The sequence below is a fragment of the Vitis riparia genome, chromosome 5, assembly GCF_004353265.1.
Source record: "Vitis riparia cultivar Riparia Gloire de Montpellier isolate 1030 chromosome 5, EGFV_Vit.rip_1.0, whole genome shotgun sequence".
Taxonomy (NCBI): domain Eukaryota; kingdom Viridiplantae; phylum Streptophyta; class Magnoliopsida; order Vitales; family Vitaceae; genus Vitis; species Vitis riparia.
In genome coordinates, this window is record NC_048435.1 from 11,239,712 (window position 1) to 11,255,754 (window position 16,043).

The 16,043-nt window shown below is 33.4% G+C and overlaps 1 protein-coding gene across 2 annotated transcripts; it reads left to right on the forward strand.

The window, feature by feature from the left end:
- The first annotated feature begins 1,585 nt into the window (after positions 1-1,585).
- On the forward strand, positions 1,586-3,590 carry LOC117915009 (GATA transcription factor 1-like). Of its 2 annotated transcripts, none has more exons than XM_034830549.1 (2): positions 1,586-1,870; positions 2,649-3,590. In XM_034830549.1, the coding sequence occupies exons 1-2, from the start codon at positions 1,724-1,726 to the stop codon at positions 3,255-3,257; spliced, it is 756 nt and encodes a 251-aa protein (XP_034686440.1). In that variant the 5' UTR covers positions 1,586-1,723; the 3' UTR covers positions 3,258-3,590. The 2 variants fall into 2 exon arrangements, with proteins under 2 accessions (XP_034686440.1, XP_034686442.1); XM_034830551.1 differs by lacking the exon at positions 1,586-1,870 and adding an exon at positions 1,877-2,366.
- The last annotated feature ends 12,453 nt before the right edge of the window (positions 3,591-16,043 follow it).

A 16,043-nucleotide genomic window follows, 5' to 3' on the forward strand; every position in this document is an offset into this window, starting at 1 on the left:
AGAAATAATTACACAAATATGTAAAACAATTAAAAATAAAATATTAAATATAAAAATTATTTTAAAATATATTTAAAATATATTAAAAATATATTAAAGACATTTTAAGTTTTTAAATATTTTTTTCCTCTAAAAGACAGTTTTAAAAAACGGTCACAAAAAATTATTTTTTAGAATTGTTTTAACCAAACAAATTCTTTTAATGGGGATAAGGACGTAGTAAAATAGATAAGTCCATAAAATCGATGTAATCCAATTAAAATTGATCAAAATTTTCAAGTAAGTTTATTTGAAAATTTGAAAAATCAATTTTATTGATCCAATTTTCAGTTTCCTAGTTTCTTAATTGATAAAATTTAAATTAAGCCAATTTCGATCATCTTTTATATAATTCCTTGATATTTGATGATTTTTTTTATATTTATAATTAAATATATCTCATACATTTTATTAAAGTATTTCATTGTAATTAGAGTACAATTGAATTAATTTTTAAATTTATTCGTAATATTTTAGATTAAGATATTAAGTGGTTAGTAAACCAATTTAATAACTTAAAATAAATTAATGATTTAATTTAAATTATTAAATAAATAAAATATATTTAATAAAATAACTTAATCAAACTTAAAATAAAAAATAATTTTAAATAATAAATAAAAATAATTAATTTATTTTTAAGTTCATATCTTTATTTTTTTATTTTTATATTTTTATTAGTTTTATGATATTTTTTAATATTTCATTATTTTCATTTACTTAATCTCTTTTATCTTAATTATAATTTATAAAAATAAATATATCAATTTAATAATAAATAAATCAATCACCTCGATTTCACTAATTTTTCTTTAAAAAATCGTTTCCACGGTACATTTTAACATTTTTTTAAAGAAGAATAATAGTGGAAAAACAAATATTAGTAAATAATGAGATATCACGTGCATGTCACGGAGTTGATTGGGGAGTGGGGGCAGTTGCGGCGTGGCATCCATTTATCCACCTACTTGCAAGAAACGTGGTGGGGCCCATTGCACATGGAAAGGACGCGTGGTGTGGGCCCCTCTCCTCCTACCGAGTGAAATTACAAACAACTTAAAAGGCCTAACTCCACAATATCATCGCCGCCACGTGCGGTGTCGGGGGTCAAACTTTTCAAATTCAAAATCACCGTCCAACGTGTCAGTATCCCATTCGTCCAATGACGTGTGAGTTGCTCCTCATTGGCCCATGGCTTTGTCAAGGTCGTTGAGTTAGGGCAGGCCATTGCGTACATGGGCCGCCCTCTTTTACCTCCCATGGAAATTGCCAACCACTCTTCCCGTTATACCCTCGCATTTTCTAGTTATTCTGACCGTCCGATTTCACTAATACGCTTTCTGTACGACGCTTGAGTAGAATAATACACGCGGGTGCACAGAAGAAGGGTGGGATGCTACTCCAGAGTATAATAAAATGATGGAAAAATAAAATAAAACAAAAGCAAAAAATGGACATCCCTTCGTTGCCACCCAAAAACCCTCGGTATAGTGATAATATAGGCAAAAGAAAGAGAGAGGAAAGGCTCTCTCTCCCTCTCCTCCTTTCTCTTCTCTCTCTCTCTAGAAAATATTTAACAAAAAAAGAAAAATATTTTTTTAAAGGCCTTCTCTCTCTATCTCTCTATCAAACCCCTAGCCCTTTTGTTTGTGGGTATTCATCGCAAACTTTGGTATCTCTAGAAATGGAGTCTTTGGACCCAGCGGCTTGTTTCGTGGACGACCTTCTGGACTTCTCGTCGGACATAGGCGAGGACGACGACGATGACCACAAAAGGAGAACCCGTTCTTCTTCTTCCCTCTTAGTTGGTGGTCATAGCCGTTCACTCCCTGTAAGTTTCCCTCTCCTTTGCTAGGGGACCGAGTTTGCCGTTGAGCCGGACGAGTCCGGCCTGGGTTTCCTCATTTCGGGGCTGGGTTGGCGTATTTTTTAGGGTTTGGTCCGAGTTGGCTCAGCCGAGTCACGAGTGAGGCTCCCCTGTGTGACGGTGACACGGCCGAGTCGGAACCAAACGCATTAAATGGTGGTGCGATTTTTTTCTAGACGCGCAGGCGCAGGCCGTGTTTGTGAAGGGGGCACCACGCCTCCACCTTTGTGTGGGCGTACTTACGATATTGTCCCTGGGAAACCCTAAGGACACCGAATGACCACTAAGCCACATGCGTTTCCTTTTTTTGTTTTTGGAAATATTAAATGCGGAGATGGCCACCATCTTTATCGCTCTGAGCTGTCAGTCACAAAATCAGAGCTGTACAAATAAATGTGCAAGGAGATTCTTTCTCTTTCAAACCTTTCTTAGGGCCACCATTTCAATATTTTTACTTTTGGTAAGTTGTCTACCATATGGAAAGACTCTATTATCCATCATTTTTTGAAAACCTTTTATTTCTTCCCATGTGGGGCAGCCCTAATTTGTCCTTTTACCCGAGTCCAAAATAAGTAACATGGGTTGGCCCAATTATTTTAAAGTCATGGGCCCCATCCCAAACCGGTAACCTCCTTGTCAACTGGGCGACCAACCCGAGTGATTGAGTTGGATACCCGGGTTGTAAGCGAGTCAGACTAATTGTACGGACTCATCGCTGATGTGTATCAATTTACCCCTGCAGGATCCTCCTGTCGAGGAAGAGCTGGAATGGTTGAACAAAGACGTCTTCCCGGGCGTGGAGACATTCCTGGACTATCTTCCAACGAGCGTGGAAAACGTTCCCAAACAGCAGAGCCCAATTTCGGTGCTGGAGAACAGCAGCCACAGCAGTAGCAGCAATAACAGCAACAGCAGCACCACTACTATAATGAGCTGCTGCGAGAATTTCCGAGTGCCCAGCCGGGCAAGGAGCAAGCGCCGCCGCAGGCGCCACAAGGACTTCTCGGACATCCCGGGCCAGCCGTGGTGGTGGTGGAGTAGCCAGGGTAACACCAACGCCAACAACAGCAGCCCTACCAATAGCAAACAAACAATTACAAGCTCTACAATTGGGAGGAAGTGCCAGCATTGCCAAGCGGAGAAAACACCCCAATGGCGGGCAGGCCCCCTCGGCCCCAAAACCCTCTGCAATGCTTGCGGGGTGCGGTACAAGTCTGGCCGCCTCGTGGCTGAGTATCGGCCGGCGAGCAGCCCGACTTTCTCAAGCAAGGTGCATTCTAATTCGCACAGGAAGATTATGGAAATGAGGAAGCTGAAGCAGAGGGATGTGATGGTGAGGCCTTGTGGATAATTTGGTGGTTAGGGGAGTGATGGGTAGGTTTCAGATTTTTTTTTTCTTCTTTTTTTTTTTTTGGTTTTTGTTTTTGTTTTCCCCTTTTAGCTTAGTTAGAGATTAGGGTTTGTTGTAATGGGATAGTGCAAAATCTCTGTTTGGATTCCGAAAAAAATCCAAAGGAGGAATTTTGACATTAGTGTGTTTGGTTATGTTTTAGAATTAGAACCAAAAAAAAGAAAGTGTTTCGGTTTTGTTCATTTTATACTCGCCCCGATTGCTTGGATTGGAGGGATTTCAGAAACTGAGGGTTTTATTGATTTTTGAATTGAAAGAAAATTCTTTTGATCATGTTTGATAACGCAAGCAGCAGGCGAGCTTGAGCTTGAGCTTGAGGCCTAGGCCTAGGTTGGATTGATGATGAATTGACTTTCCATTCCATTCATGTTCTATAATTATTCAGTTCAGTATAGGTTTCTGAGTGTAGAATGTAGATGCCTTGAACATATAGGCCACAGCATTATGAGTTTTGTTGTTTTGCTGGGTGCTGCGAGCCTGCAATCCACAAAACTTTGTTTCTTTAGGTTTTTATTTTATTTTATTTATTTAATTTTTTTTTATTGGGTAGTGGGATGCAGGTCACGAATGCATTCAGGATTTTGTGGATTGTGGGATGAGATTGATGTCTGGTGAAAAAAAAATCTTGAGCTGGTTGGGTCTCTTGTCTTCATGGCCGGTGGCCGTAAACATTGGAATTTTCGGGGCATCGAAAACAACTACACATGTAGCCTGCAGGATGAAAAGACGAATTGCAGCCCAAAGCTGCCATCAATTCTTCCTTCCCAAAAGCATTGATCATTTTGGAGATTGAAAACGAACTCTCTAGACTGATTGATTTTAGTAATAATTTCGAATATACACCCAAAAAAAAGGGTAAGAAAAAAAAAAGAAAAAGGAAAGTAAGCTCTAGGCCCATGCTTGGGGCATCTGAATCTGAAAGTCTATCTGGGAATATAATAGAAAATCTGAAGAGACGTTGGAGGAGAAAGATGGTTGAAGACATGAACGTAAAGAAGCAGTTGCTGTATACTTGGTAGGGAAGGGAATCATTTTTGCCTAGTTGCAAGTTATCATACCAAATGAAGCATATTGAGTGGCCACATTTTCACGCCGTGAAGAAAGTTGGGCACTTTCTAGACATGGCAGGGTGTTTTGACATAAATATCAGTGTCAAATGGTCCACTTTCCCCTTGAGTAGCGTACAAGTCGGCAAAAATGTAGTCAAATCTAACAACATGTATTCAATACTCATCCCTATTTTTCCACGTCAAATTCAGATGCCTCTTTGATCTAGTTTGGCCTTGATTGAAGTCCAAGTTTGAGTAGAAGTTCGGCGTCCGCTGGCTTTTCAAGGTACGTATACGAGATGATCTATGCGTCGAAAGGTCACATGTGGGGAGTCATATGGGTTGGTTCCAATATGATCCATTTTGTAGTTCTCGGATGAGTTCTTCGCTTCCAATTGTCACTCCTAATTTGGTTTTCAGTACTACAGCTACTCTCTCTCTCTCTCTCTCTCAATTTCTTCAATGTCAGACTCTTTTTAGTTTTTTAGTTTTCATATTTTAGTATCTTAGGGATGTGGGTATTGATTGCCACGTATTACTACAATCGGAGAGGCATGAGAGAGCCGATTAGAAATTATCATTAACACCCCTGAGGGACCCACCGTGTTATAAAGCATTAAATATGACTACACCTACATTGTCATTACTTCGAGGCATAGATTGACTTTGGAAGCAACATGACCACCGAAGGAGTTACTAGGATACAACTGTTAAAAGCATCATATGATACAACAAAAAAAGATTTCATGATACATTTATATTTGTTATGATTTCTATTTTTATATTTTTATGGTTGCATTGTTACTTATTTGAGCATTCAACCTACATAATCTGCATTGTATTTGAATGGATTGAGATAATGTATTCACATGGATGGATTGAGTTATTAATATATGACTCTAAAGTAGTCATATATTTCCTATAATAAATTCGATCACAATTGATTCAGTTAAGTAGCAATATATATTCTCATAGATTGAGATAATGTACCTTTGGGTCATTTAAGGACTTGTGATAATAAAATTTGTGATAATAATAATTTCTTAATAAATAATATTTAACATATGTTCTTTATGAATTAAAGTATGTTAGTTGAGGACAGTAGAGGTAATTTTGAAAGATTGATAACTATTACCTTACTATATTATGGATACTAGTTCACGGGGAAGTCTTGCCATTCTTCCATTCAGTTTAAAGAGAGAACCCTAGCCTCCACCATTGAAATCTCCACTATCTCAGTGCCTAGACACAAAGAAGAGTCATCAGACGTAAGATCATGATGTTTACGAGATCCATTATGACTTTGGAATTATTTACATCGATTGGAATTGATTTGGGAACATTCAGATCAAAGGTATGTGACTTTATTTTTTAGATCTATGTTTTTTATGGTATCCATATTGTTTTTGAATACCTGTTTATTCACTACGATAGATTTAGAGAGCCTAGGATAGATTTGCATGCACCTTACTTGATCCAAGGCATGAGAATGGAGTAATCCAAGGTTCCCAACAACTGGTATCAAAGACCTAGGGTAGATTCTAGTATGTTAGATCTATTTTAGGGTGTGCTAACTCTGTTTTGCAGGGTTGTTTTATTCCTCCCATGACCCTAAGGGATGAACAAGTATTGAAATATCAGGATATTTCACCGAAATATCGGATATCGGAGGTGGCCGAAGCGAAATTGGTCAACGATTATCGATCAAAGGATTTTTTTTGCCAAAAAATCTAAAATATCGGCGATATATCACTGATATTTTGGTAAAAAACCAAAATGTTGCCGAAAAATTGGAAGTGGGGAGCACAGATTTTTCCTCAATGAATTACTGATTTTCTAAAAAAATCAACGATTTTTTGGCGATATATCATAGATTTTATAAAAAAATTGGACTTTTATGCGTCACCAATATTTTGGGTGACTTTTCAAAAAATCCATTTTTTTTAATTATTCATTTAAATTTATATTATCATTTTATTTTAACTACTTTTCATATTTATCTCATTAATCCTATTTTAAAAAATTACTACCAATTCACTCTTAATTTTTTTTTATATTTATCCTTGTAATTATATTTAATTTTAAATATTTTTATTTTAAAATATTAAAAATGTAATTTTACTAAAAAATGGCTACAATATAAAAAAATTAATGAAGTTCTAATATTCTATAAATTAAAATTAATTTGATAAGATAAATTATTAATAAATTTAATTATTTAAATAAATTAATGTTAAGAAAAAGTTGTCACCACAAATTTGTAATGAAATCTTAGAAATTAAATCTCAAATAAAATATTTTATATAAATAAGTTTAAGTTGATCTATAAGAGAAACACAAGAGTAGATAGAAAACTTGCGTTTTATGTGGCTAAGATTGTAGTTAAATGTTATAGTTTGAAACTTTGCTTCAACTATGGAAAATCTTTTCAACATTGGTCATACTCAAATCCATCAGATTACTCCTATCTATTGTAGTGTGTCACATTTGTAAGATAAAACAACCAAACATTTTCATAGCAAAGGGCCTTGTGTGTACAAGAAGGCATATGGAAGTGTGGTGATGCTCTAAGATCTTGTAGGGTTAGGGCCTAAAATACCCAATTAGCAAGTTGTTGCCCTCGCAAGAGTTACTAACAAGTTTTATAAAGTTTTGGAATCATTTCAAGGTATGATTTTGATAAATTGGTGATAGAAGAGATGAATCAAATTGAAGAGAACAAATTATGTTGATGATGATTCAAATAAATAATGGAAGAAGTAATGCAATTGGTTTGGACCAGGATTTGGGCTAATTAGAGGTAGTTAGGGTGAAATCAAAAGAAGGAAATGGAAGAAATGACAAAAGGGAGCTCAAAAACCAAATGTTGTAGATTTGCACGATTATGCGAAAATTTCGCATGATTGTGTGAATTGTACCAGAGGAGGAAATTGTGTTGTAGGCTAAGGAAGATGTGTAAGTTGATTTCGCATGAATATGCAAAAATTTCTCATAGTCATGCGAAATGGTCTAAAAAGCTATTGTTGCTGTTGTTGCTGCACTAATTTCGCACGACCATGCGAAATTGATTCTCTTCGTGAAAAATGGTTGAGCTCATGTGAAATAATTATTTTGTTGTTAAACTCTAGATTATTGAATGAATAAGGTTCTGAAAGACCTTTTAGATGATACCAAGTGTCTACTTGACCTTGACATGTAAATAGGAACTTGAATTTCTCATTAAAGATCTTTTGGATACTTTTGATTGTAGAATTTTCTAGATTCTCTCTTAATAGAATTATTTTTTTTTTCTTTCATTTTCCCTCATTTTCTCACTGGCCAAACATGCCTTGTGAGATCAAATCTCCAAGCATGAGTGGTCAAATCTTGTTTTTCTAGAAGGAAGGAGGATCTAAAAGCAAAATCAATGGTGAATTAGAGTTGTGAGCCTTAATTATAAAGGTAATTTGATCAAATTGATTGATTACTTGAATTTTGAGGATTTTTCTCTTCAAATTATCTTGAACGACTATTACATTGCAAGCTAGGTAGATTCATTAAATTCTTAAAGCTAGATTTGATGAGATCAAATAGTTGTATTGTATGAATCATTGGAAGATGATTTAAGATGAATTGAATATATAGTTGAAATTGATCTCTTGGATTAAATAACTTTATTTGAAGAGAAATTAGGTCTAAACTTAAAGCTCAATCTAAAATTAGTTGAGATGAGAATCTAGGTTCTCAATCTAACTTGGTGAAAGATAGATCTCAACATCTATTCACTGTAGAAATTGTTTTCTAGAAAATCTTAACTCCATGAAATTTTTTTCCTATTAATTTTCTCTTGTTTTACATTTTATTGTTCCTCTCAATTTGAAATCATTGTTATTTTGAATTTTTATCATGAATTGTCAATCCAATTTCACTCGATCATAATAATTTCTTTTTCACCCATTCAAGCCTTAGTTCCCTGAAATAATCTATCCCAGTGGACAACACCTAAGACCGTTATACTACCGTAACTTTTGCTAAAAACCCTTTTTGATTAGGCAAGAGTTACTTTAGCATAGTTGAATTAGGTTATAAATTTTGTTTTAATGTAATAAACAACGAAAAATCAATGAAGAAGTTAGGGTTAGGACTTAATGAGCAGACTTTCCTTGCTGTTTTATCTGTGTGTACCAGTGCAAGGGATTAGGGTTCTTTGATGAAGCGAATACCACATTAGGTGGCAATGGAACTTCAATAGTATCAAACTCAACTGTCGGATGATGATAGTGACTTTGAATATGATCTAGAAGTTTCCCTAGCCTTAGTATCAAAGCTCCAATATGTGTGAAGTCATTCCAAGCTCCTTCAGAAAATTCATAGCCTTCTAGTTCCATGTAGAGGACAAACATCACTATGCCAGTTTTCGTTCAAAGATCTGATAGATTTGATGCGAATGGATCAACAAGTGGTAATATTCCAGATTCGAAGAGACTATCTTCTATCCTAGTAAATGAGATATTGATCTAAAGTGTACAAGTTTTGTCACCAAAAACTGGAATTATCTATAGTGGAACAGGTCTAGATTCTCGAGTTTGAAGAGTAGAAAGCAAGGCAAAGACTAGGAGAAGATCTTGAGTGAGCCTTACAAGGTAAACAAGAATTAGAAGAAGCATATCTCTCTTTACAAGCTGAAGTCATGGAACCACATAATTTAGAAGTGCAAGGCTATTTATGTTTTTGTTGATAAAAGTGTCTAGACCTTGCAAGGGCTTCATCGGGTTTTGATGATTTATTTGTATACAAAAGTTGTAAAGCAAAACCATGACTTCATTACTCATTTCTATCCTCGTGTTTCATCTTTTGAAGTAGCAATTCTTAGAGCTGTTGGAGGGATTGGTCATTCCTTAGCGCTTCTCGTCAAAATGTCTCATGCAAGCAGTCTTACAGGGTTAAGCAGTGTTAGTCCTTCTATAGCTTTTCACCAAGGTGCATGGTGTATATCTCCACAATTGTTTTTCGAAGATCAGTTTGATGTGATTTTTTTTTTCTAAGACACTAGATCAATTGGTTCATTAGAGAAAAATGTGGTGAGATGAAAGAAGGCATAGTAGGTGAAGCCGTTTTGGTTGAATAACTTGATGCTCAATATATTTCTTTGATTTTAAAATTAGAAAGATAGTAGAACAAATGAAAATGCCTCCACCAGATGGTTGGTTTAGATAATGATTGCATGGTTCGAGTAGTTGATGTTCACAAGTATGACAAGAGAAACCAACTCATGGACCTTTCTTCATGCCGAGAAAACCAATGTTGAATGGTAATCAGAGCATAAACTTTCTTTTATATTTTTTCATTCCATTTTTTCTCAGCAAACATCTTTAATATTTTCTTTGTTATTTATTTATTTAATAAATACAAATAGAAAACAATAATTCTAAAAGTAATGAAATTCATCTAAATTCCTATGATCTTTCCACATGGTCACAAGGAAAAATAGAATTTCTAAAATCAATATATCCGACAAAGGTGGAGTCCAATACATGTTATTTTATTCTGTTAATTAATTTTGATCGATATGCTTGATTGAATAATGATTGATTTTTGGCCTGGTTTGTGATATACATGTGATTATTTTATGTTTGTGCACTAACCATATTTTTCATGTAAGCGGTCTCGTGTGTTGTTAAGGTACGTTCTCTACCTTTCACTTTCAAATTCCATGAATATGCATATTTATGCAAACCCTATCCATGTTTGATGCCATATTTGATTGCCTTGATGCTTGCTTGACTATGTTTGATAAAGTGCATGTTGTGTGTCATATTTTGAACTAATTTTGATGTTTTCTGAAAGTGTTTAAAAAACAGTTCAAATACACATACTATACTTTCTTTATGATCGCGTTTTGAATTCTTACTTGGCATGCTAGTGTTAGTAGAAATTTTTGAATCACCTTACCCATTTGCTTCATTGGTACTTTCAATCAATCAATTAATTGTCATACTTCCCTTAACCTAGCCACTAGAGACCTTTTTAGGATTTAGAGGGGTGCTACCTCTTTGAGGTACCTTCCCAATAGCTAACTTGATCCCTATACCTAGACTCGGGCTTTTCAAAAACGTGTTTTTCCAAAACTATGAAGTCACTTTTTTTTTTAAGGTTTTATTTCTTGTTTTATTTTCCCTTTTAAAATAAAAATAAATAAGTGGCAACTACGACTTTTCCAAAACTATTTTTTCAAACAAAAACAAGTCTTGTTGACCAAGTGGGAACGCACGTGGAAAATATAGGTCCATAGTAGCACTCTCAAATTACATGTGCTTTTGCAAGTTATCCTAGTATCATAAGAATCAAGCTTACATGGGGCAAGTTATGATTTTATTACTAGTTAGAGATCCTCTCAGATTGATCTCCTTGCCCTAACCATAAAGGTATTTAAATGCAAGATCAACATACCTTTTATTTGGCCCAAGGACTATGCAAGTGGGACTGCGTGGGGCGATTCCACCACTTCATATCCAATGTCAAGTGTATAACCATTGTCTATGAACTATCAATGTCACCAAGTAAAGAACCCCACCGTGGGGGTGGTCGCTCCCACTATAGACATATCTAGTATTGTCCATATGGAGAGTTTATATCTCCTGATTCTTAGGGCTAACCCACTATGGGGGTGGTGATGAACCTAAATCAAGATGTTCTCGACAATGGAGCTTGTGGGCTTGCCGAAGGCCTTTCGTACTTAATCCTCTGAGATAAATAAAAGCATTTTAAAACCATTAGTAATTTTCTTGATGAATAAATTATCTACTTTGAGAATTTCCAAAAATATTTATTTTCTAATTAGAAACCTAGTGTAATAGGAGAATACCAACATGAAAAATTTAAAATATCCATGATAGTAATTTTCAAAAAGAATTTTGATAAAATATCCACTCTCAAAATTTTAAAATCTATTTTCATAAAATCTCCTTCTACACACAATTCCAATTAATAAATATTTTATCTAGGAAATGTTTCAAAGAAATTTATTTTCATCAAATTACTAAGCTTTTTGGTAATAATCATTTAATAATAAATTATCTATGATGAAAAATTTTTAAATATTTATTTTCCAAATTGGAAACTCTTGTGTAATAATGAAATTACCAATTTATGAGATTTTGAATAATCTTGAGAGCACCTTATCCATGAAATTAACTTTTGCTTTTCATATTAAAAAATCCTCATAAAATTTGCTTTATTTATTCCTTACACTTTTCTAACTTAATAAATATTTCCATGACAATTTCATAATAATTTATTCCATTAAATACTATAAAAAATAGAACCTTTTAGTAATTCCTTAATGGATAAAATATTTTCTATGAAAAACTCCAAAAAAATGTTTATTTCCAAAAAGGAATTAAATAATACATTATGAAAAGTATTTTTCAAAATGTTTTATATCTACATTAAATTACTAAAACTTTCTAAACTTATTTTGGTAATCCTTCTTATCATAAATTCTCTATCATGAGATTTTCCAAATCCATTATTTATCTTTTAAATTGAGACTCCTGTGCTGAAAAAATTGCTCTCTTATTCCTTATCATTGAATTGTCCAAATAAAACAATTTCCTTATTCTCTTTGGGGGGAAGAGCTTGGAGGACCAACTATAGGTATAATTTTCCTTCTCTTACTAAGAAAGAATAGGAAAACCTCCTAAAGTTTAATAAACAGATAGTTATAGAGAAATAACAATATTCTTAACAACAACCAGTTTAGATAAATAATCTTGGAAAATATATTCTCATGAAAATTTACTAAGAATACCAAAACACTTTTCTTTGGGTTCTAATACTTATTTTGGTAACCATTCTTAATTATAAATTATTTATTATAAAATTTCAAAATTAACTTATTTTCTTTAAATTAGAATCCTATGCTAAATAGGAAAAATAATATTTTATAATGATTTGGAAAAATAAAAGTTTTTCCTTAAAAAAAAAATTATTCTTTGAGATCTCAAAGATTTGAGAATATTTTAAATAAAAATAAAATATCTAAGAATTAAATTTAAAAATATAAGAAAACTCTTAATCATTTTCCAACTTATCTTTTCTTTGAAATAAAATTTCATAACCATGCACATTCCAATTTAAATAAGTTTTCCAATTTTGAAAAAAACAAGAAAGATTATTTCCAATTAAGAATACCAAAATATCTTGATGCCACATATGCAATTAATTAAGAGCATATAATAAAAACAAAGGAATAAATAAATAGAAAATTTTCCCATGGCTTTTAGGGATATTGTTGCATATTTGGTAATTAAAATTTGGATAAAATCCAAATTACCAAAAATAGCCCTGCAACCAAAGATAGGGTTAGTGAAAATTGAAAACCCAAAAGGCCCAATTGCCACCAAAATGAGCCCAAAAGGAGAGGCCTAAAATTTAGGCCAAACAACTAAAAGGAATTGAACTTGTATGCAATTCCATAACAACATGCTCTTTGCGCAACATTGCTTCGATTGACCATATCTCCCTTGTTTCAACTTCAAGTTGCGATCCATTTGAAACATTGGATTCCTGACTTTCTAAGCTTCAAAAAATTGGTGATTTGACCTAGGAAACTCAGTGTAAGTGATCTCAATTTTGGCTCAAAGTTGATATCACTATGCTATCATGCACTTTGAGCAACCTTGCTTCATTCAGTCATATCTCCCTCATTTCAACTCCAAATTGCAATCCGTTTGAACCATTGGATTCATGACTTTCTTAGCTTCAAATCAACATGTCGTTTGCCCCAATAAAATACTAGGAGGTAGTATCGATTTTTAGTTTAATTTGACATTAATGCGTAACCATGGATCTCAAAACAAGAACTTCCAAAAATCCTTCTTTCTTCTTTAACCACCATAGAATCTCAAAAAGAACCTTCAAGATTCTTTCTTTTCTCTTAGGTCACCATAAATGGATATAAAAAATTGAAAATTTTACAATAATAAAAATTCCTATGCTCCTATAATGGAGCTTACAACCCATATTATATATATATATATATATATATATATATATATATATATATATATATATATATATATATATATATATTACAACGAAATAAAAATCCTATACCCCTTATGGGGTGTACAACCCAATCTAGAGAATCAGAAGGCATAGATCATATCTATTCATATTCATTCTTTCATTCAATTGAATCAATAACAATCAATCAGATTAAATATATGAATAATTAATCAAATTCATTCATCCCTTAGGGCCATGGGATGAAAAAAAAACCCTGTAAAATAGAGTTAACAACTTAGAACATATTTGGCACACTATAGAACAAATCTAATATGCTAGAACCTACCCTAGGGCTCTGATACCAATTATTGGGAACCCTAGATTACTTTGTTCTTATGCCTTAGATTGTGTATGGTGCATGCAAATCTATCATAAGCTCATAAAATCTATCACATCGAATAAACAGGTATTCAAAAACAATATGAATACCACAAAAAACATAGATCTAAAAAATAAAGCCACAAACCTTTGATCCTAATGTTCCCATATCCATTCTAATCAATGTAGATAACTCCAAAATCCTAATAGATCTCGTAAACATCATGATATTCTGTTCGATGACTCTTCCTTGTGTTTAGGCACTAAGATGCTAGAGATCTCAAGGATGGAGGATAGGGTTCTCTCTTTGGACTATAGGAAGAAAATAACAAGTCATAGAAACGCTAACTCCTAAAGTGGTATTTATAGGCTTCTTATTGGGCTTAAGTGACTTAAGTCCAACATGGGCTTGGGTCACTTAATTTAGCTAAAAAAGGTTGCTAATTGATTAATTAACCATAGAAAGTCCTAATTAATCAATTAACAAAGTCCAAAGATACCACTCACTTATCCCTATGCAACCTTGCATAATTATCAAAACACTTATGCACAAAAGTGAACTAAAAACCCATTCAACCCTTATAAACCGTGCCATCAAGGAATATGAGCTTAGAGTGGGGACCATGGGGACCCATAGGAGTATCAGCTTCCTCATAATTAAATTCTGAAATTGACTTAGCATCCCACTATAGAGAGCAAATTTCAATCCAATACCCTATGTATATTACAACGAGACACCAAGTGCTCGGGTCTGTGACCTACTATCCACTACATGCAGACTCTCTATGAACCGATGTCTGTAATCTAACAAAGTAGTGCTATCACCTATCAAGATTACCTCTCAAATCCTTGAGTTACAGATCACACTTATTATGTGATCAAATGACATATTCTAGTTCCAAGGAGCATCTGTCAAATTCCACTAAAGGAATTACTATGGCCACAAATTTCATGATCATGTGTCATTTGGATCACCCAAGAGGACACACTGTCTCAATTCCATGAGATATCATGGTTTCTTATTGAGAATACATGTTGTCACTAGACTTCATCAATAGTGACCTAATCCATAGGGATATATGACCACTTTAGGGTCTCATCCATAGGTCAAAACCTCTTATTGATTTTGACACAGACTCAATATCCTCTAAAGAGTTAGAGTCCATGCAGTATAGTAGCTTGGTAAATCATGACAATTGATAGCCTTGCATCATGATTCACCGTAGGTCATGTCCAGTGTGTATCACATACACTAGTGCACTTACCATAGGAAACCCATTCCAACGGCCAAGACAAACCATTCCTCAACTAGGAGGTGGTGCATTGTATATAGTCTCTATTGGATTGCCCAAATCCATGAACCAACTATGAACAAATTATCTACTTACAAGGAACTCATGACTTATATTTTATGTGGAACTCCTAATGCACCCAAGTCATGTATAATATAATAGATATGGGCTGAATGCTCAAATCAATGTCAATATTCCAAAAAGGATAGCAAAGAGATAGTTAAGTCTAACTTTGTTACATTATGTCTTGCCTTTAGGGACTCAATATATATATATGTTGTGAAAGAAACTATAAAAAAATTGCAGTCTTTTTTCAAAGAAGCCTATAAAGATTGTAATTCTTTTTTTTTTTTGTAGAAAAGGTTGTTACCTTTCGGCTTGATGTTTGACATTGGTTAGTATTTTCCTTATTCATTTCCTTAATTTTTTATTATTTAATCTTCTTTTTATTTGCTAATTAAAACTTTTTGCTTGTTTTTTTTTACTAAATTACTTTGTGGGGCATGTTATTAAAATTACTACTTATTTGTTTGTTAGTTACTACTCTTTCCTAATTATATTACTAATGTAATTTTTTTTAATCTTTGTCTACTTTTTTTTGCATCTTATTATTGGTGTTTCCTTTATTACCAAATAATTTTGAGATACATTGTTAAAATCAGTTACTCTTTGGTATGATAGAATCTAAAAAATGGACTGAAGTTAGATGGAAAGGTAAATTTTGAATGTGTTGAAACCTTTTACATAGAATAAAGAAAATGATGACCATGATTTTTTTTTTTTTTGACAATTCTAAAAGAGGTTTTGACACTGGGAAAGAGAGATGATTTTTTGTGAGAAAATTTTATAAACCTAGCCTTTTTTATTTTATTTTTTAAGTTTGTAAGGACTATAGGTTGCAACATCATAACTATTAGAGAAATTGGTTAATTCAATCTAAGGTAATCACCCTAGAGGAGGGTAAATAAGGTAATTGTCTCTTTTAATAAATTCAAATTATATGAATGTAAGAGGTAATT